A 23,080-nucleotide genomic window follows, 5' to 3' on the forward strand; every position below is an offset into this window, starting at 1 on the left:
GAGATACTCAGCATGAAGCCACCATACCTGGTCTTTTCTTTCAAAATTTTAGATTTTTCATGGGACAACCAGTAAAGTTAAAAACAACAATAAACCTTCATCAACAAGCAAAAAGCATATCCATGTTTAGTATAACTGCTTCCCTAGCTACATCAAAGGTCAAATAGCAATAATATGTTTCCAGCTTCGTCTATTCTGAGCTAAGACCAAAGTCAATTTTTTTGTTATAGTCAAAGTGTTAAATGATGCAGTTTTACAGAGCCACTTTCACTTTGTGTATATTTTATAAATCTTTAAAAATTAGAATATCTTGCCATAGAATGTTATTACTTCAACATGTTGCACATGGCTGACACCTCATCCAATAGCTGCTATTGTTCACTCTGACATCAGGTGTGGACCTAGAGAGAATAGCTATTTTGTTTTCTACCAGGAATCTTTTATGTGTCTCTCACTTTACAATAAAGGCTGAAATTTGCTTTTGAGAAGTTTTATATTATTTTGTGAAATTATGTATTGTGTTTTCCTAACTAGCTTTTAAATCCTGGAGAAACAACTATGTCTTATTTTTTTAACCCCATATTACACCTGGCACCTAAATTTTCAACAAATGTTAGGTAAATTTAATTGAGTCTTTACCAACAGTTTCCTACACAGAGAATACAAGAAAAATTAACCCTATAAGTGATTAAATACTGTTTTCTGTCTGTTAAAATAAATGTGAAGTTATCAGAATTATAAACAAGATTAAAGCAGATATGTTCCTATAAATATTGTTTTTGTTAGATTCTGAATATTATAACAACTATAAGAGACAGAGTGTTTCAACCACAGTGGTTCATGCTTGTAATCTCAGCACCTTTGGGAGATTGAGGCAGGAGTATCACTTGAAGCCAGGAGTTTGAGACCAGCCTGGGCAACACAGTAAGACCCTGTTTCTACAAAAAACAAAACAACAACAACAAATAACAAAAAAATTAGCCAGGTGTGGTGGCATGCACCTGTAGTCCCAGCTACTTGGGAGGCTGAGATGGGAGGGTTGCTTGAGTGAATCAAGGCTGCAGTGAGCCATAATTGTGCCACTGCACTCCAGCCTGAGTGACAGAGTGAGACTCCATCTCAATAACAGTAGTAACAATAATAGGATCACATGATCCTGATAAGAACACAAATATCTTTATTAGAGTATTCAAATTATGTTAAACATCACTTAGCAAGTTGAGAAGACTAATGAAATCCATAAATATTCACACTGTTGGTGAAACTGAAACTAAAATGTGTATCTCAACCAGTTCACCCACTGCTACAGCATTGCTAATATCAGAGGATAGGATAGAGAGGAAATGCAAAGCTAAGCAAGCTTCATTAATCTTCTTAATATACTTTCCGGGTTTAGGAATGGGACTGTTTAAATGTAGATTACGTCAAAATGCAGTAGATTTGCCTCTTGCTTTGGGGGACATAGAGCAGTTGTAGGATCCTCTGACTCTGATAACATCTGAATTACATTTTTCTGAGGGCACAGATGCTACTTGTGAGGCAAACAAGAAAAAAGGTTAAGCTGAAAACAAGGAGGAACCTCCTATCAAATAGAGTGGTAAAGGAAGGTCTCTTTCTAAAGCTACCATGTAAGGCCAAGGGGTGCCCAATCTTTTGGCTTCCCTGGGCCACATTGGAAGAAGAATTGTCTTGGGCTACACATAAAATACACTAACACTAATGATAGCTGATGAGCCAAAAAAAAAAAAATTGCAGAAAAATCTCATAATGTTTTAAGAAAGTTTACAAATTTGTGTTGGGCCACATTCAAAGCCGTCCTGTGTTACGGGTTAGAGAAGCTTGATTGTAAGCCAAGCCCCAAAAGATGGGATTGTGTTGGCCATGTGAAGAGCAAAAATAAGAGGCAGAATGTTAGAAGCCGAGGGAAGAACATGCACATGCGTGGGCCCTAATGGGAGAAAGGACTGAAAGGAGACAAGTTGGCCAGACAGTAAATAAGGAGAGAGAACAGGTTGAGGTGAGGTTGGAAAGAGTCGGAAACCAGATTATGCAGGGCCTTGTAGGCTTTTTTAAGGAGTTTGGATTTTTATTCTAAGTACAACACAAAGCCTTGGAAGTGTTACAGACAAGAGCATGGTGATCCAATTTGTGCTTTAAGAGGATTACTTTTGCAGTTATGGGCATCCAAATGAAACAAAGGAGAATCAGAGACTAGTTGGGAAGGTACTGAGATAAGCTGAGCTGTGCCTTGGAAAGAAATAATTTTTTTTTAAATCAGTGTCTTTTTTTTTTTTTTGAGACTTAGTCTTGCTCTGTTGCCCAGGCTGGAGTGCAATGGTGTGATCTCGGCTCACTGCAACCTCCGCCTCCTGGATTCAAGTGATTCTCTGCCTCAGCCTCCCAAATAGCTGGGACCACAGGCACATGCCACCACGCCCAGCTAATTTTTGTGTAGGGTTTTTACAGAGATAGGGTTTTGCCATGTTGGCCAGGCTGGTCTCAAACTCCTAGCCTCAAGTGATCCACCTGCCTTGGCCTCCCAAAGTGCTGGGATTACAGGTGTGAGCCACCATGCCTGGCCTAAAAATCAGTGTCTTAACACCATAAAGGTTCTTGATCATATAATACACGAGTCAAGTTGTACAAGTCTCCTAGGCAACTCTTAAGAGTAACTTGAAAATCCAGGATCTGCCCACATATTGACACTGCTGTCTTTAATACATGGCCTTTTACTATTATCAGGAAAGCGAATAGTTGGATGATGGCTTAGGGGTTTTACAGGCAGGCCTGGAAGTGATCTACAACACTGGTGTATGCCCAGTAGTCAGAACTCAATCACGCTGACCCAACTCTAACTGCAGGGGAGGCTAGGAGATAGAGTATTCCCTTATGGCCAGGAGGCAAGATGATGATGGCCTTGACTTGAGAGAAGTAGTAGAGATGGAGGGAAATGGGTGGCTTCTTGCTTCGGCCCTGTTAGCCTTATCTCCTTTCATTCCCCATTGTACTTATGTGATCTAGTCATATTAGACCCCTCGATGCAGTCAAATGAGATTACCAGCTCTTCTCCCAGTGTGCCCTGCCTGGAATGTGCCTCTGTTTCATAACACTGCTTGTCTTGTGAAATTGAAAGCCCAGCTCAAATGTCAGTTTCTCCGCAGTCTCCTCTGATCCCTTCCATTCCTTCCGTATTCCATACTGGAGTAACTTCTTCTGTTCAGCTCTTAGAGCAGCAGTACGTTGTTTTGTCTCTTTATTATATGAGCTCCTTAAGAGCCAGGGCCTTGCACATTTATCTCAATTTTCTCAAGAACATAGCACAATGATAGGCGTTTAATAAAAGTGAAAAATTCATTAAATCTGCTTGATTTTTGCTTCTGTTGAATGTAAACCACCCAAAGACAGGACTATGTTTTGTTAATATTTATATTCCTAGCACTCAGGACAGTAGGCGGTCAATGTATGTCTGAAACAAAGAGTGAATATTTAATGTAGCTGTAGAATACAATAGAGTCACACTGTGTTTACATGACTCACTTAAATTCAGCTGTGTGTTCAGGAGGTAGAAAAATCTTAACATCTGTGATTCTGCCTGCCCTTTGGCTTAGTCATGCCTTATAGTGAGGGTAATGATTTAGTGCCCTCAGGCATCTGCTATTCTCTCAGTCTTCTCATTGACAGCAGTCCAGTGGCCCCAAATCAGGCTGCACCAAGTATGAGTCCAGTAGTTGAAAGCAGTACTTTTTTTGGTACAAGTGTGACTGCTGTCTGCAGCCAGGTTACTTTATCCACATTCATCTGAGGAAAAGACATCTATTCTGGAGCTGGAGGAAAAACTGGCTCTGTTGCACCTATGGAGAAATGGTAGTATTCTGTACTTTATGGACATTTTAAGGTGCTTTCAAGGATAATTTCAACTATATGCTGTTTTTACCTTACCTGCTGACTGGCTGTAACTCTTCTATAGTAGAAATAGCACCATACTTAAAAGACCTGTTTAAATTGGTGCTTTGCCACATACTGTTTAGATAACCTTTCTAGATCTCAGTTTTGTAGTCGGTGAAATGGTGGAAATACTGACTTCACAGCATTGTTGTTAAGATTTTTTTTTTGAGACTGAGTTTCGCTCTTGTCACCCAGGCTGGAGTGCAATGGCGTAATCTCGGCTCACTGCAACCTCTACCTCCCAGGTTCAAGCATTTCTCCTGCCTCAGCCTCCCAAGTAGCTGGGATTACAGGCATGTGCCACCAGGCCTGGCTGCTTTTGTATTTTTAGTAGAGATGGGGTTTCACCATGTTGGCTAGGCTGATCTCCAACTGCTGACCTCAGGTGATCCGCCCACCTCAGCCTCCCAAAGTGCTGGGATTACAGGTGTGAGCCACGGCGACTGGCCGTTGTTAAGATTTTTAATGAGGTAATTACAAGAATGATTTGTAAATTTTAAAGTATCATGTAAATGTTAGAAATGTAAGTGGTTTTACATGTACCTCCGTGGTGCTACATTTGCTTATAATCATCTCTGTTTCTTTCTTTTTTTTTTTTTGCACTCCTGGTTGGAATGCAGTGGTACAATTTTGGCTCACTGCAACCTCCACCTCCTGGGTTAAAGCAATCCTCTCATCTCAGCTTCCCAAGTAGCTAGGACCACAGGCGTGCACCACCACATCTGGCTACTTTTTAAATTTTTAGTACAGATGGGGTTTCACCACATTGGCCAGGTCTCAAACTCCTGACCTCAGGTGATCTGCCTGCCTTGGCTTACCAAAGTGCTGGGATTACAGGTGTGAGCCACAGCACCGTGCCTATAATCATCTCATTTTTCTTCACTGAGCATTACCTTCTATGTTAGTAGAACTTCTTTTATTTCCTCTTTGCTGCTTTGTCCTGTCACAGCAATAAGAAAATGTTGTTTACCTTTTTTATTGGCCTTGTTAGGAGGCACTGAAAAGCCTTAGTGTACTATATTTCGAGGCAGTTTACCGTTTGGACTGATTGAGCCCCTGAAAGGGAAGACTGATATCAGCCAGCACTTTTGACTGAGTAAGTGACCATGCTGCCTTACCCTGCCTCAGGTCCTGGGGCAGCCAACCATGGAGGGCACTTCTGAATCTCCAGTATCTTGATATGCAGTCATGCGCCACATAATGATATTTCAGTCAACGATGGACTGCGTATATGACAGTGGTCCCATAAGCTTATAATACTGTGTTTTTACTCTACCTTTTCTATATTCAGATATATTTACATACACAAATACTTACCACTGCGTAACAATTGCCTACTGTATTCACAGATAGGTAGCCTAGTAGCAATAGGCTACACTATATAGCCTAGGTGTGAATAGGCTATATCATCTAGCTTTGTGTAAGTACATTTATTAGTCAGGGTTCTCTAGAGAGACAGAACTAATGGAATATACATATATATACACACACACACACACACACACACACATATATATAGGGGAATTTATTAAGTATTAACTCACACGATTGCAAGGTCCAACAATAGGCCATCTGCAGGCTGAAGAGCAGGGAGAGCCGGTCTGAGTCCCAACACTGAAGAGTCTGATGTTGGAGGACAGGAAGCATCCAGCATGGAAGAAAGATGTAGGCTGGGAGGCTAGGCCAATCTCACCTTTTCATGTTTTTCTGCCTGCTTTATATTCACTGGCGTCTGATAAGTTGGTGCCCACCAAATTAAGGGTGGGTCTGCCTTCCCTAGTCCACTGACTCAGATGTTAATCTTTGACAACACCCTCACAGATACACCCAGGATCAATACTTTGTACCTTCTATCCAGTCAAGTTGACACTTAGTATTAACCATCACAGTACACTCTATGATGTTTGCACAAAGAAATGCCTATGGACACATTTCTCAGAATGTATCCCCATTGCTATGTGACACCTGATTTAATGATTAAAACAGGTAAAGGTTGCAACTTCTTTGACTCATTCTCTTTATTTTATTTTATTATTATTATTATTATTTTGCTGGCTTAGTTTGCTAGAGGATGGGTGCAATTAAATTTTTTTCTTTACCAATGTTGCTAAAATCCCCAAGAAGAGCACAGAAGTAAAGAATGTGTGCAGTCCACTCCGTCTGGGATCTCTGTCTGGTTTGGCCCACCTGCCCCCACTCCTGCCTCCACCATGTCCATCAGGGTGACCCAGAAGTCCTACAGGGTGTCTACCTCTGGCCCCCAGGCCTTCAGCAGCCTCTCCTACATGAGTGGGCCCGATGCCTGCATCAACTCCTCGAGCTTCTCCCAAGTGGGCAGCAGCAGCTTCTGGAGTGGCCTGGGTGGAGGCTGTGGCAGGGCCAGTGGTATGGGAGGCATCACCGCCGTCACTGTCAGCCAGAGCCTGCTGAGCCCCCTTAACCTGGAGATGAACCCCAACATCCAGGCCGTGTACTCCCAAGAGAAGGAGCAGATCAAGAGCCTCAACAAGTTTGCCTCCTTCGTAGACAAGGTGCGGTTCCTGGAGCAGCAGAACAAGATGCTGGAGACCAAGTGGAGCCTCCTGCAGCAGCAGAAGATGGCTCGGAGCAACATGAATGACATGTTTGAGAGCTACATCAACAACCTTAGGCGACAGCTGGAGACTCTGGGCCAGGAGAAGCTGAAGCTGGAGGCAGAGCTTGGCAACATGCAAGGGCTGGTGGAGGACTTCAAGAACAAGTATGAGGATGAGATCAATAAGCGTACAGAGATGGAGAATGAATTTGTCCTCATCGAGAAGGCTGTGGATGAAGCTTACATGAACAAGGTGGAGTTGGAGTCTCCCAGGAAGGGCTGACTGACAAGATCAGCTTCCTCGGCAGCTGTGTGAAGAGGAGATTGGGAGCTGCAGTCCCAGGTCTTGGACACGTCTGTGGTGCTGTCCATTTACAACAGCTGCTTCCTGGACATGGACAGCATCATCACGGAGGTCAAGGCACAGTACGAGGAGATTGCCAACCGCAGCTGGACTGAGGCTGAGAGCCTGTACCAGATCAAGTATAAGGAGCTGCAGACGCTGGCTGGGAAGCATGGGGATGACCTGCAGCATACGTAGACTGAGATCTCTGAGATAAACTGGAACATCAGTGGGCTCCAGGCTAAGACTGAGGGTCTCAAAGGCCAGAGGACTTCCCTGGAGGCCGCCATCACAGATGCCGAGCAGCGTGGGGGAGCTGGCCGTTAAGAATGCCAATGCCAAGCTGTCTGAGCTGGAGGCCACCCTGCAGCGGGCCAAGCAGGACATGGCACAGCAGCTGCTTGTGTACCAGGAGCTGATGAACGTCAAGCTGGCCCTGGACATTGAGATCGCCACCTACAGGAAGCTGCCGGAGGGCGAGGAGAGCCGACTGGAGTCTGGGATGCAGAACATGAGTATTCATATGAAGATCACCAGCAGCTATGTAGGTGGTCAGAGCTTGGCCTATGGGGGCCTCACAAGCCCCGGCCTCAGCTACAGCCTGGGCTCCAGCTTTGTCTGTGGCGTGGGCTCCAGCTCTTTCAGCCACATCAGCTCCTTCAGGGTCGTGGTTGTGAAGAACGAAACCCGTGATGGGAAGCTGGTGTCTGAGTCCTCCAACGTCCTGCCCCAGTGAACAGTTGTGGCAGCTCCTCCTAGGCTGCCCCTCCTGCGGCTGCCGCAGAGCCCCAGGAGGGAGGCCACTGTGCAGGTTAACATGGGGAATGGGAGACCCGCCTGAGGCTCCGCCCTAGCCCTCAGCCATCCGTGTGGGAGTTTACTGCCTGGTGACCCCGCTTGCCCATACCTCCAGCTACAAAACAATTCAATTGCTTTTTTTTTTTTTTTTTTTGGTCCAAAATAAAATCTCAGGTAGCTCTGCCAAAAAAAAAAGAAAAAAGAATATGTGCATTTCTTTCCCGCTGTGGCATCTACTTGTCACTGAAGTAGGGCAAATTTCTTTTGTAGTAAATAATCTGCCTTTGAATCAGCCAAGTCAACATTGCCATTGTGCTCCTCTGCTTAAGTGCTTTATTGATCCACTAATTTACAATTTATTAACTGAGAATTCAGGAATCAGGATTGTTAGTGAGTTCTTAATATCACCTTACACATAATTCTTGGTTTTGCAAAAGCTGGACTTGGCCTGCACTCTCTTTGAAAGGGCAAACTGGGGTTTCACATGGCGGTAAATATGATGCAGCTATTGATTGCACTTTGTGCTAAGGATAAGAGGAGTGCTTCACTAAGGCATTGTGTGTATGTCAGATGACTGACTGCCATAAAGAGTAAGGGTATTTCAGGTAGTAGGAGCTGGCACCAAGCATCTCTGTAGGCTGCGTATAGGTATATAGTCGATTTATTTTAGAATAATATATTTTTGTTGATTTTTTCTAGTTATTTAAAGTTAATACGTGGTCATTATAAAAGTTTTAGAGTTATAGAAAAATAGTAAATTCACATTACTCAGAATCTCATTATCCTGACATAGTAATTGACTTTTATTGTTTATTTATTTATTTTGAGACAGGGTCTCACTCTGTCACCCAGGCTGGAGTGCAGTGGCGTGATCTCAGCTCACTCCAAACTCTGCCTACCTGGGCTCAAGTAATCCACCTCAGCTTCCCAAGTAGCTGAGACCAGAAGTGTACACCACCACACCTGGCTAATTTCTTGTATTTTTATTAGAGACAGGGTTTCACCATGTTGCCTAGGCTGTAATTGACTTTCATTACTTTGTAACTTGAATAATTTGCTTTTGAAAAATCATTGTATTGAATATCCCATCAAATTTTAAATGGACTGCTTCTTATTCATAAGTGCAAGTAGAAGAGGGATTGACACAAATAATCCACACAGTGGCCAAATAAAAAGTAATGCAGGGCTGGGCGCATTGGCTCACGCCTGTAATCCCAGTACTTTGGGAGGCCGAGACAGGAGGATCACTTGAGGTCAGGAGTTCAAGACCAGCCTGGCTAACATGGCAAAGCCCCATCTCTACCAAAAATACAAAAAAAAAATTCGCTGGGTGTGGTGGCATGTGTCTGTAGTCCCAGCTACTTGGGAAGTGAGGCAGGAGAATCTCTTGAATCCAGGAGGCAGAGGTTGCAGTGAGCAGAGATTGCACCACTGCACTCCAGCCTGGGCAACAGGAAGTCTCAAAAACAAACAAACAAACAAAAAGTAATACAGGGTTGAATATCCCTTATTTGAAGTGTTTTGGATTTCAGATTTTTTAGGATTTTGTATTATTTTGCATTATATTGGTGGAGCAACACAAATCCAAAATCCACAATGCCCCAGTGAGCGTTTCATCTGAGCATCACGTCAGTACCCAAAGTTGTGTTTTGGAATATTTCGGATTTTTGATGTTCAGATTTGGGATGCTCAATCTGTATAGCATTTTTGCCTGTTCATTACCTTCTTCAAGTTCTCCCTCCTCTTTTCCTCCTCTTCACACAACTTCCCCTTCACTTAACTGCCTCCCTTCCCTGCATCCATTTACAGAAGATTCACTTTCCCGAAGATGATTGCTTCTGGTGTTTCTCACACTATTTCATCAGTTACTCCTCTGGCAGCCAAGTATAAGCGTACTTCTCAAGAAGTCTGGGAATAGCCTTACAGTGTCAACCATAAGTCCAAAATTTCTTTGTATTCTCCTGGTTTATCTTAAAGGTTCATTTAAATTTTGCTTTCCAACTTCTTTGTGTTCATTGTATTATAAAATATTATAATAAATGTCATACCTCTGTGTAAAATACTCCAGGAACCTGTGCCACATTGTCAAATCTCTTTAAATTCTCTCTGGCATATGGCTGCATCCCCTGGGGGTACCTGTTACCCTAGTTTGAGAAACTTAGACTCTAAATGTAGATGAATTTGTATTTTCTAAGAATATATTATTAAGTAAAATAAGGAGTCAGATGTATACTAGATTTTCAGAGATTATCAATGAAGAGATATGGGACATGCCTTTTAGAGGGAAGCATTGGAATCATTTGGAAGATTTTTTTCAGATTTTTCCCTTCTGCCTTTCCAGTTTGAGAATTACTGCCACAGTGAGTCCCTGTTCTGATGGGAAAGTGCTTTGTTCCCCAATGATATTGGGATATAAAAAAGAAGGAGAGGCCGGGCATGGTGTCTCACACCTGTAATCCCAGCACTTAGGGAGGCCAAGGTGGGCGGATCACCTGAGGTCAGGAGTTTCAGACCATCCTGGCCAACATGGTGAAACCCCATCTCTGCTAAAGATACAAAATTTAGCCAGGCGTGGTGGCATGCGCCTGTAGTCCCAGCTACTCAGGAGGCTGAGGCAGGAGAATCGCTTGAACCCGGGAGGCGAAGGTTGCAGTAAGCGGAGATCGCACCACTGCACTCCAGCCTGGGCAAGAAAGTGAGACTCCGTCTCAAATAAAATAAAATAAAATAAAATAAAAATAATAAAAAGTAAACAAAGAATGAGGGCTATTCAAAACACACACATATATATATACACACAGACATATATTCACACACTACATATACTGTATATACTATATGGATGACTTACAAGGTAATTTTTATTCTAAAATCTATTTGACTAACTGAATTAGAGTTTTTTGTTTTTATTATTTATCATAGCCAAAGATGATGTAACACATTCAGTTACCAGAAAAGTAAGTCCTTGACTTGTCCTGTTTCTACTATTCCAGTCTGAGGAAGGTTAGGATTTAGCGCCACCCTGCTCCCGAATTAGAAAATTAATTTGCTAGATTAGAAATGTTTTTCTCTAAAGTATCTGCAGAGCTCTGCCCAGTCTGACCATTTGTTCCCACTAGGGTGCCTTTAAGTGCCTCAGTGCTTTGAGCTCTGCTGTTTCTTTTGTTCTGTGTTCGCCGTCTTTCTGTCTCCTGCTGCTGGTGTCTAATATCACCATCATAGTAACAAACTGTTTCTAATTTGAGGTCCAGTGCCATAGAATACATTTTGTAAGACACACAATACTATGATAGATGAAAGAAAATAATTCCATGATAGAAGGACATCTGACATAAAAACCATTTAGGATCATTTCTGTTGCAGCACAGTATAGACAGAGAATTTAGCAGTGGCAGTCTAAGTGCTCATATAGCAAGGCTCCTCTGGATGGGGATTCCACCTTCCAGGAAGCATGCATCTCACTCTGGGAGAGCCAGTGAGAACCTTGGTTTCAGAGTTAGGAGAGAGGGTCAGAGGTCTGGCACTTCAATTCCCATATCCTAGGTTCCAGTCCATCTTTATTTCCTCCTTTGTGTTTTCTACAGCCCTCTACCTCTGACATTTGGAGAAGTCTAAGTTGTAACGTAGGTGACTTACATAAACAAAAATAGGACCCATAGGCTGGTATCTCTTGATATCTATATGCTGATGACACCCAAATTTATATCTGCATTTCCTATTCCTCCCTAAACTCACTGCTTTCCATGTCACTGCATTGACCCAGTGACTCAGGACAGAAATCTATGTCCAGTTCTTATCACCTTTACTGTTACCATGCTGGTTTAGCTGACAGTAATCTCTTAACTGGTCATCTTTTCCAAGTACCCTCATTCCCATCCCTGTTTATGGCATCTATTGACCACTCAATAGCTGAAATAATCTTTTTTTTTTTTTTTTTCCTTGAGAAAGGTTCTCATTCCGTCACTCAGGCTGGAGTGCAGTGGCACGATCTCGGCTCACTGCAACCTCTGCCTCCCAGGTTCAAGCAATTCTCATGCCTCAGCCTCCTGAGTAGCTGGGATTACAGGCGTGCACTACCACACCCAGCTAATTTTTGTGTTTTTAATAGAGACAGGGTTTCACCATGTACGCCAGGCTGGTGGAGTAATATTTTTAAAACCTAAATCAGACCTGTGTAAAATCCTCCAAAGCAGTGCTGATTTCAGGTCTGGGTAGGAAATGCACAAGATGAATCTCAGAGGATAGGATACTAACAGTTTCAGAAATGATGAGGAGAGAATGAAGCTATAATCGTAAAATTGGAAATGGTGCCTACCAACAGAAACAATAAAGGTCTTTTATGAAATCCTTCTCAAGAACACCTCAAACTTTAGGAATTGAAAGACAAAAAATGAAATTATACAGAATATATATCAAACTAACAATATAAATCAAGCAATGTTTTGGTAATTTGTATATGGAGACACAAACATGCACACACATATTTTAAGAATTTTTTAAACCTACAAAAAAAAAAATGGAGGAAAGCATAATGAACTTCTATACTCCCCTTACCTAGACACATCACCTGTTAACGCTGGCTACTTTTTTAGGAAAGAAACATATAAAAATGTCCTTGTTTTGTTTTGACAAATAAATGATAAAATAGATGGCTCAACTGAATGTACACTAACATAGACACTTATAAACAACACATATCCTTTAGCCAAACCATCTGAGAGTAGGTTATAGATATGTTGCTTCATTATGTATCTCTCAAAAACAGAAACATTCTACACAACTGAGAAAAATCAACATTAATTCAGTATCATCATCCACATATAGTTCCTATTCAAATTTCTCAATTTGAACCATCAGTTTTTAAAGAAAATCACATTACAAAATCATTTTGTGAGTCTTGTGTGCTTTCTCATAGAATAAAGCGACTGTTTACTGTTCACTTACTCTAGTTTTCTTCTTTGTGGTTTAGCTTCTTACATCCGTGTTTGACAATAGCATCAAGACTTTTGGAGTAATTGAGAGTGACCCATTTGACTGGGAGAAGACTGGAAATGATGGCTCCCTAACAACCACCACTACTTCTACCACCCCTCAGTTGCACACTCGCTTGACCCCTGCTGCAATCGGGTATGTCCTAAACAGATCATTTGGTGGTGTCTTTCCTGGATGCATTATATTTGCAAAAATTTATTTCATCCGGATTCCCTCAGATGACCAAATGCTAAGACATCAGGGAAAGCCTATGGATCTCCTCGAATTAACATTGCTCTTATGTACGCCTTTGGAATTACTTGCTTTAGATAGTACTAATAGATTATACTGTGAAATGGGAGCTTAGAGCTTATGTGACTTGTTGATGTCAAATTTATAATGGGTTTTCTTCAAAATGAGGACCAGCATTAGTTGTATTTCCAAATAATATATGGAACCCTGAAAAGAATGTGCCACAATTATATCTATACTGTGCCAAAGTTTAGTGGGAACAAAGTATATAGCATGTTCTTCTTAAAGTGATTTAACAACTTTCATAATGTATTAAGAAAAGGTTATGATCTGTTTCCGTGATCTTAGTTTTTTATTGTTAATGTTTTTTCCTCTACATGTATTAAATAGTTTCCTTTTATCTTTTATTTTGTCTTTTTTTTTTTTTTTTTTTCTAATTTTTTTACCTGCTTTGGTTGTTTCAAACCTTTTGGTCAAAACAAACAAACAAAAAATAGTAAATACTTGAAATGCTGAGGCAGAAGGATCACTTGAGCCCGGGAGTTAGAGGCTGCAGTGAGCTATGGTTGTGCCACTACACTCTAGCCTATGCAACAGAGTGGGACCCTTCTCTGGGGAAAAGAAAGTGAACAGGGACAAATTGTCATACAATTTAAGTTAATTGGGATATTATACCACTAATCCATTGCTTTGATTTTTTTTTTTTTTTTTTTAACATGGAGTTTCATTCTTGTTGCCCAGGCTGGAGTGCAATGGCGTGATCTCGGCTCACTGCAACCTCCGCCTCCCAGGTTCAAGCGATTCTTCTACCTCAGCCTCCCAAGTAGCTGGGACTACAGGCCTTTGCCACCACGCCTGGCTAATTTTGTATTTTTAGTAGAAACAGGGTTTCACTATGCTGATCAGGCTGGTCTCAAACTCCTGACCTCAAGTGATCTGCCTGCCTCATCCTTCCAAAGTGCTGGGATTACAGGCGTGAACCACTGCACCGGCCTGATTTTTTTTTTTTTTTAAGAGATAGAGTCTGGCTATGTCACCCAGGCTGGAGTGCAGTGGCTATTTGTAGACACAGTCATAGTGCACTATGGCCTCAAATTCCTGGGCTGAAGCAGTCCTCCTTCCTCAACCTCTCTAGACTACAGACATGCACCCTTGTGTCCAGCTCTGATTTTTATACTGAAAGATGGGATCTCTAGAACTTGTTGAATCATCGGAAGAGTTTTCATAGACTCACATAACTGAATAGTATCACTGACTATCTTGTCTAAGCAGATGTTTTTTAAAAACACCTGTTCCTGGGACCTGCCCCAGACCTGTTGAATCAGAATGCCTAGAGGTGGGGCACAGAAGTCCATATGCATCAAATACTTCTCATGCTTATCAGAGTTTGGGATGTACTGTCCTAGTCCAGCCACCCTATCTTACAAGTGAGGAAATAATTCTAACACTGAAGTAAATCCAACTTTAGGTAAATATTAGTGGCAGAGCTGGAGCCAGTCCAGAAATTTTGTTCTAGTGTTTTTGTTCTTCCCCTTTGATTGTTGTTAGAAATAAGTCTCAAACTTGCAAAAATTCAGGTGATAGCACATCAGGGACCTAAAGACAATGAAGGCAGTTTATGTTCCCATCTTCCAATGTTTCCTCCAAAATAACACAGAACAGCAAAGAAAGAAAACTACAGCTACGCAGAAAAACCATGTCCTCAGCATAACTTGTAGAAGATGTCCAAGCTTCAAAATAACTGTAAATAAAAAGGAAAATATGAGACCACAAATCCTAGTGCAGTATCTTTCATGCTCTTGCCTCACCTACCCCTGCCAGAAGACTTTATAAAGACAGATCAAGAAAAACTGTGGGGAAGACGGAAATTAGCAATGGGATGTAAGGTTGATCTAAAACCAATGCCATACTCCAGGTGTCTTTCGATCCAAAAATAAATACATAAAACCAGTGCTAGAAAGACTAAACCCATGCTAATAAGGAAAATACTAAAGAGTGTCCTGAGAGATCAGATGATGAGTTTCAGGGAAGTAAAAGTATGCATAATTCGAAAGAAAATAAAGGGAGAAGTGTGCTTCGTTAGTGGAGTGGTGGAGGAAAAAAGATGTATCAGTTTGGGTCCAGTCAGGAGACAGAAACTACACAGTAATTTGAATAGGAAAAAAATTAAAGAATTATTTAAAATTTTTATTGATACACAATAATTGTACATATATATGGGATACATGGAATATTTTAATACACACATGCAATGTGTTATGATCAAATCAGGGTCATTAGGATATCCATTACCTCAAACATTTATCATTTCTTTGTGTTGGGAACTTTTCAAACCTTCTAGATATTTTGAAATATATGTGAGTATTTTTGTTTGTTGGTTTGTTTTTTTTTGCGACAGAATCTCACTCAGTCACCCAGGCTGGAGTGCAATGGCGCAATCTAGGCTCACTGCCACCTCCACCTCTCGAGTTCAAGCCATTCTCCTGCCTCAGCCTTCCAAGTAGCTGGAATTACAGGGGTGTGCCACCACACTCATTTTTGTTTGTTTAGTAGAGACGAGGTTTCACCGCGTTGGGCAGGCTGGCCTCAAACTCCTGACCTCAGGTGATCCACTTGCCTCGGCCTCCCAAAGTGCTGGGATCACAGGCATGCGCCACCGTGCCCAGCCTACGTAAGATATTGTTAACTATAGTCAATAATAGGAAATTGGAATAACATGGAATTGATTAATAAGAAATAAAGATAAATGTACAGAATACAGATACAGGAATAGCAGATACAAGGTCCAGCCACGATGCCTAGGACTGAGATTAAACCTCCAAGCAAGAGCTGTCCCACCCCTACTCAAGGGCTGAGGTTCAGACCTTATTGGGAGAGGAAGAAAGGAAATCAGAATTGATTGAACTCAGGAAAGAAATAGAAGGAAAAGACAAAATTATCTCAGAATTGAAGAATATGTTACAAAGTGCACAAAGGAGAATAGACTTAAGTGAAAATTTAATAGAAGTCATTGAATAAGGACAAGGAAAAAACCCGGAGAGAATGAAAATGAGATAAAGAAACAACTCAAAAGAGTTAGAGAGAAGGTAGTGCAAACTGAAGGCAGAGAAGAAATAACTTTCAGGTTGTTGGAGTGCCTGAAGAAGAAAAACAAAATAATACCAGTTAAAACTGAGAAACCAAATAGCAGAAGATTAAGTTTAAAAACAGAGAACTGGCTGGGCGCGGTGGCTCACACTTGTAATCCCAGCACTTTGGGAGGCTGAGGCGGGTGAGTCACAAGGTTAGGAGTTCGAGACCAGCCTGTCCAATGTCGTGAAACCCCGTCTCTACTAAAAAATACAAAAATTAGTTGGGCTCGGTGGCTCATGACTGTAATCCCAGCACTTTGGGAGGCCGAGGTGGGTGGATCACGAGGTCAGGAGATTGAGACCATCCTGGCTAACATGGTGAAACCCTCTCTACTAAAAATAAAAAAACGAAATTAACCGGGCATGGTGGCGGGTGCCTGTAGTCCCAGCTGCTCAGGAGGCTGAGGCGGGAGAATGGCGTGAACCCGGGAGGTGGAGCATGCAGTGAGCTGAGATCGCACCATTGCACTCCAGCCTGGGTAACAGAATGAGACTCTGTCTCAAAACAAAGAAACAAAAAACAAAAACAAAACAAAACAAAAACACAAAAATGAGCTGGGCGTGATGGCGCACACCTGTAGTCCCAGCTACTTGGGAGGCTGAGGCAGAAGAATCGCTCAAACCCAGGAGGCAGAGGTTGCAGTGAGCCGAGATCGCGCCACTGCACTCCAGCCTGGGCAACAACATGAGACTCCGTCTCAAAAAAAACAAAAAACAAAAAAACCCACAGAGAACTAAGAGCATTTAAAAAGAGCATTTATATCCAAAGATAAGCATTAGAACAAAAAGGCGAACCTCCTGAAATACTCCCCCAAAATTATTTATAAATTAAAGTACAGGCCAGGCACAGTGGTTCATGCCTGTAATCCCAGTACTTTGGGAGGCCAAGGTGGACAGATCACTTTGAGCTCAGGAGTTTGAGACCAGCCTGGGCAACATGGTGAAACACTGTCTCTACAAAAAATACAAAAATTAGCTGGGTGTGGTGGGATGCACCTGTAGTCCCAGCTACTCCAAAGGCTGAAGCTGGAGAATGGCTTGAGCCCAGGAAGCAGAGGTTGCAGTTACCTGAGATCGCGCCACTATACTCCACCCTGGGCAACAGAGCGAGATCTTGACTCAAAAAACAACAACAACAACAACAAAAAACTGGACAAAGGATACATCTTGTAGAGGAAGAAATGTAGCAAATGTAGCAAGATACTGTACACATAATAATAAAATACTATGACAAAGCTTTCCCTCTATGTTCTCTTCTAGGAGTTTTATAGTCTCAGGTCTTAACATATAGGTCTTTTATACATTTTTAGTTGATTTTTGTGTATTGTGTAAAATAGGGGTCCAATTCCTTTGCATGTGGAAATCTAGTTTTTCCGGCACCGTTTGTTGAAGAACCCCATTTATTGGACCCCATTGTGTCCTTTTGGTGCCCTTGTTGAAAATTAGTTGACCAAGTAAGATATCTGCACTCTGGTGTTCATTGCAGCATTATTTACAATAGCCAAGATACAGGAACAACCTAAATACCCATTGATGGACAAATTGATAAAGAAATTATGTGTGTGTGTGTGTGTGTATTGTATATATTTGTATATATACACACACACAATGGAATATAGATGTATAAATACATACACACATAATAGAATATTACTCAGCTTTTTAATTTTTCTATGTTTATTTTTTGAGACTGAGTCTTGCCCTGTTGCTCAGGCTGGAGTGCAATGACACGATCTCGGCTCACTGCAACCTCCGCCTCGTGGATTCAAGCGATTCTCCTGCCTCAGCCTCCTGAGTAGCTGGGACTACAGGCCTGTGTCACCACACCCGGCTAATTTTTGCATTTTTATTAGAGATGGGGTTTCACCATGTTGGCCAGGATGGTCTGGAACTCCTGATCTCAGGTGATCTACCTGCCTCAGCCTCCCAAAGTGCTGGGATTACAGGCATGAACCACAGCGCCCAACCTTATTCAGCTTTTAAAAAGAAGATCCTACCATTTACCACAGCATAGATGGAACTAAAAGACATGCTTAGTGAAATAAGCCAGACAGAAAGAAAAATGTTGCGTGATCTCATTTGTACGTGAAAAAAACATATATATATACACACACACACATATATATATCCACACACATATACATACATCTGTCTATATATATATATATGCACTCAAATGCACAGAGATTGAGAATGAAACAGTGGTTACCACAGGGGGTTCAAGGAGGGAGGAAGGAAAGGAAATGGGGAGATGTAGGTCAAAGGATATAAAATAGCAGATATGTGGGATGAACAAGTGTGGAGATCTAATGGACAACATAAAGAATAACCTTAATAAAATTGTATTTTCAGAAGACTTGGACATATCTTAAATAAAAATAAAATTGTATTAGAGATTTTTGTTAAATAAGTAGATTTTAGCTGCTCTTTATCACAAAAAAAGTATGAGTTGATAGATATGTTAATCTGTTTCCCTATAATAACCATTTTACTGTCTATGTGTATCCTATTACATCATGTTACAAAGCTCAGATACACACAATTTAAGGAAATAAAATACTACAGCAGACTTAAGATCAAACATATCAGTCACAGCAATAAATATACATGGGCTTAAGTCACCTATTAAAAGGAAAAGGTTTTCAGTTTGGGTTATATAGCTATATTCATATGCTGTATATAAGAGACACACACCTAAAAACAGTAAGAAAGAGATGGACAAAGATATATCAGAAAGATAGAAAAGAGAAATGATCCTAATAGCAGATGATGTAGAATTCAAGCCAAAACAGAAAAACTTACAAAAGATGGAAGGGCACTTTTTAATGCCAAATGCCACAATTCACAAGTGGGATACAAAATTTTTTAATATTTAGTCACCAGAATCATGACACTCACCTTTAGGAAACAACAACTGCAGGATATTCAAGGCAACATAAAAACACATTCATAATCGGAGATGTTAATGCACCACTCTCAGTTTAAGACAGATTAAGTGAACAGAGAATAGGAAGATAGAAGACTTAAACAACATGATCATAGTAAGGTGGATCTTATTTGTGTTTTCTGAACTCTGTACCTTGATGATAGAGACTATACCTCCTGCCCAAGTACCCCTGGAACATTCACAAAAATTGATCAGGCATTAGGTCACAAAGAAACATGTAAGTAGTTCCATAAAGTAGAAGTATTACACTATCTGATCACACTGCAAGAAAACTAGAAATTACCAGCAAAATTAAAGTATCAAAGGCCCTTTTACTGGAAATTTAAAAACCTGTTAAACTACAGTCATGTGCCGCGTAATGACATTGCCATCAACGACACACTGCATATATGACAGTGGTCCTCTAAAATTACAATACTGTAGTTTTATTCTACCTTTTCTATGTTTAGATAAGTTATAATACCCAAATACTTACCATTGTGTTATGCTTGCCTGCAGTATTCAGAACAGTAACATGCTGTACAGGTTTGTAACCTAGGAGCAATAGGCTATACCGTACAGCCTAGGCATGTAATAGGCTATACAATACAGTTTTTTTTAAGTACACTGTGATCGTTTGGTTAATGATGAAATTGCCTAACGATGGCATTTGTTAGAGTGTATCCCCATTGTTAAGTGATGCATGACTGTACTCTTGGGTGAAAAGGAAAATAAAAACTAAAAGTTATAGAAAAAAATGATAATATAAACACTACTTACCAGAATCTATGAGATAAATTTAGAGCAAAGATCAGAGGAAAATCGATGGCATTAAACAAGGAGGTACATAATGTCAGTATGTCTTTTTACTGATGATACTAGTGTTGATAATTTGATTACAGTGGCCAGTTCTTTCTACTATAAAGTTAACTGTTTTTGTAAGAAATAATCTTGTGGGAAGATATTTGCAACTATGTCAGCACTGTGTTTCTTGTCATACTTTTGCCTGTTAATTGTAGCATCCAACAGTGAATCTTGCCCACATTACTATCTGACCCTCCAAGAAAAAGCTCGACAATCTCTGATTTTTTTCTGTTTGCAAATGATATTGTAGAACACCTGGAGAATCAGTGTTAAAGAGAAAAATGTATAGTGTATGTCACAGAACCCTGAATTTCTTCATAGAGGGAGATTGAAAGTTTAGGAGAAGGTGAGAGGATGCTTTAAATCATGAGCCAGCAAGCTTTATCTGTAAAGGGCCAGATGAATATCTGTGAGCTATGCTGTCTGTGTCACTACTCTCATTGCTGTTGTAGTGCAAAAGCTGCCATGGCCAACTCGTAAACAAACGAGACTGACTGTGTTCCAACAAGTCTATTAAAAAAAAATAGGTTTTATGTTTAATGCCGTAGATTTTCCTCTGATCTGCAGGCCAGATTTGGCCCACAGACACTAGTTTGCCTTAGATTATGGGGAATGAAATATGAAAAGGATGTTCATTCTTACTGTTTTCTCTCATATCTCTTCAGTTCTTCCACACATTTTCTTATTGCCTTAATCTGCTTCAGTTACATAACACCTTGCCTGGACACACGGGCCACGTGCTAATAACACTCTCATGTGTACTGTCTCACTCATTCATATTCCTGAACATGATATAATTTTCCTGGGAAGGAATTATTTCTTTCTATATCGCATACTCCAGATTTGGATCAGAGTTTAGGAAAAGAAAGGAAACAAGAACCAGGGAAGGAGTAAGGAGTGGAGAATAAATGCAGAGGGAGGGGACGGGTGGGAGAGGAACCTGAGTCCTGTAAAAGAGAGGCTGTGTGGAGGAGATAGACGAGGTCCTTGCAGTGTGTGGTATCATATTGAAGCATAAGATATAAGAGAAAAAGTAGGATTGTATTTAAGTAGAAGTAGAAGTGTATTCAGAGATGGAGGCGTGGTTTGTTTCCTGAAGTGTGAAAGAAGGAAATGCCAAGGAATTGAGGTAGTTGGAAAAAAAGCAGAATAATGGCTAGACATAAGGGAAAAAGGGGCTTGGAAGAATACTGAGTGATTAAAATGGAAAAAAGGTGAAGATAATAGACTAAGCTTCTTCAGTTCAAATATTCATCTATTTCCCTTTCTCTTTCCTCAGGAATAGAGGGAATTCTTTCAATAAACATTTGGATTACCATGTAGTACATGTATGTTAGTGTCCATTGTGACTTTTGCATCAATAAATAAATTATATTGAACTAATATCTGAAAAATCCATTAGTAGCCAATTTATTTCTGATCTTTAATTATCTCTATAATAAATCTGTTTATTTGAACTATTTTAGGCCAAACTACCTTTTAAATATGCTTCCACTGTCAGAACTACAGACACTACTCGGTTATAAGTTTTTTTTCTGGGAGCCATTATCAGTACTTTTCTAGATTATATCATTGTAAATTGTTGATAAAGAGGTTCATTCTAGCGTTGACCCATTTAGGCAAAGGTAGTGGTGAAGGTCATCGGTCACTAAGTCAGGTGGAACAAGTCCCTGAAAAATCACTGGTCTTCTCACAGCCTATGAAGTACTCGTGACACCACTGCCAGGATCTAACTGTGACTCTTAAAGTGGCGCACTGAGAGGATGCCTGTGTTGCCACTCACAGTAATTACAGGAGTCAGTATAATGTATTGAAGACTGATTTGTCTACTTTGAGACATTCCAGGTCACTTCTAAGAGGAGGTTTCATTGTGTACTAAGTATTGTGTTCAGTCAGCAATAGTTAAAAAAAAAACAACAAACCTAGAACATAGCGTTGTAGAACTGGCAGGAGCCTTTTCACTTGGTGAACGATAACTGTGAACTAAAAAATCCTCTCATGGGAGGGTCTAAGGAAGAGATGACCAACCGTGTAAATAAGACCTGGAATTACTTTGAAAGAAATATATAGACAAATACCAGTTAATATTTGCTATTTTTACCCCCAGGTCAGTTCATGCTGAACTATATAAACTGTATAATTACAGGAAGTCTAGTTTTCCCTCTAGGGCAAGAATTTCCTTCCTCTTGTTTGTGTTGCTAGGGCATTGCATGTAGTAGGTGCTTAGTAAAAAGTCTTCAAGTGGCTGAGCGCGGTGGTTCACATCTGTAATCCCAGCACTTTGGGAGGCCGAGGTGGGCGGATCACTTGAGGCCAGGAGTTTAAGACCTGCCCAGCCAACATGGCAAAACCCCATCTCTACTAAAAATATAAAAAATTAGCTGGGCATGGTGGTGCATGCCTGTAATCCCAGCTACTTGGGAGGCCAAGGCAGGAGAATCACTTGGACCCCAGTGGTGGAGGTTGCAGTGAGCCGAGATGATGCCACTGCACCCCAGTCTGGGAGACAGAGCATGATTCTGTCTCAAAAATTAAAAAAAAAAGTCTGTGAGTGAAAAAGTAATACACATTTCACACTGTAAAAAAAATAGCATAACTGATTGATCTGACACCTGTTTATTTCATTATGGCACTGCGAAAGTTGATTATACAAATTAGGTCATTCTTGTCATATTTCAACTAAATCAATCAAGAGGCCAGAGGGAGAAAGTACCTGGGGCATATAGCACCTGCTCCAAGAATTTGATTTCTTGCAAGCCCAGCTGCTGAAATGGCCTCTTGTGACTCTAACACTAAATTTGCATACCTCTGTCACTCACCAGTCAGAGCCTGCCAGCTCCCAAAAGCTTCTCTAGTGCCATTGAGCTTTCTTTCAAAACAGTATGTGACATCTCTCTAATAAAACCCCCAACCTCTTCTTTGGTCTTCAGATATACCAGAGACCCACTCAGTCTATATATGTGCCCCAAATTGTAGTTCTTGCTTCCCAAATGAAATGTTAATTTGGAGATTCATCTCTGTATTTTATTTGGAGTTCAACAGTACTTAACATTTTCCTGTTTAGATTTTTTTAAAAATTCTCTAACAGGCCGGGCGCAGTAGCTCATGCCTGTAATCCCAGCACTTTGGGAGGCCGAGGTGGGTGGATCATCTGAGGTCAGGAGTTCAAGACCAGCCTACCCAACATGGCGAAACCCTGTCTCTACTAAAAATACAAAAAATAGCCGGGCATAGTGGTGGGTGCCTGTAATTCCAGCTATTCAGGAGGCTGAGGC

The 23,080-nt window shown here is 40.9% G+C and overlaps 1 protein-coding gene across 2 annotated transcripts in view; it reads left to right on the top strand.

Annotated features, from left to right (window-relative positions):
- TTBK2 (tau tubulin kinase 2) overlaps positions 1 to 23,080 on the top strand; it is a 175,728-nt gene that overhangs the window by 101,959 nt on the left and 50,689 nt on the right. For both annotated transcript variants that reach the window (XM_011989224.1, XM_011989225.1), the window contains one exon: positions 12,631 to 12,788. In XM_011989224.1, the coding sequence (XP_011844614.1) occupies positions 12,631 to 12,788 (158 nt within the window). The remainder of the gene's footprint in view (positions 1 to 12,630; positions 12,789 to 23,080) is intronic.

The sequence above is a fragment of the Mandrillus leucophaeus genome, unplaced genomic scaffold, assembly GCF_000951045.1.
Source record: "Mandrillus leucophaeus isolate KB7577 unplaced genomic scaffold, Mleu.le_1.0 Scaffold35, whole genome shotgun sequence".
NCBI classification, from domain to species: domain Eukaryota; kingdom Metazoa; phylum Chordata; class Mammalia; order Primates; family Cercopithecidae; genus Mandrillus; species Mandrillus leucophaeus.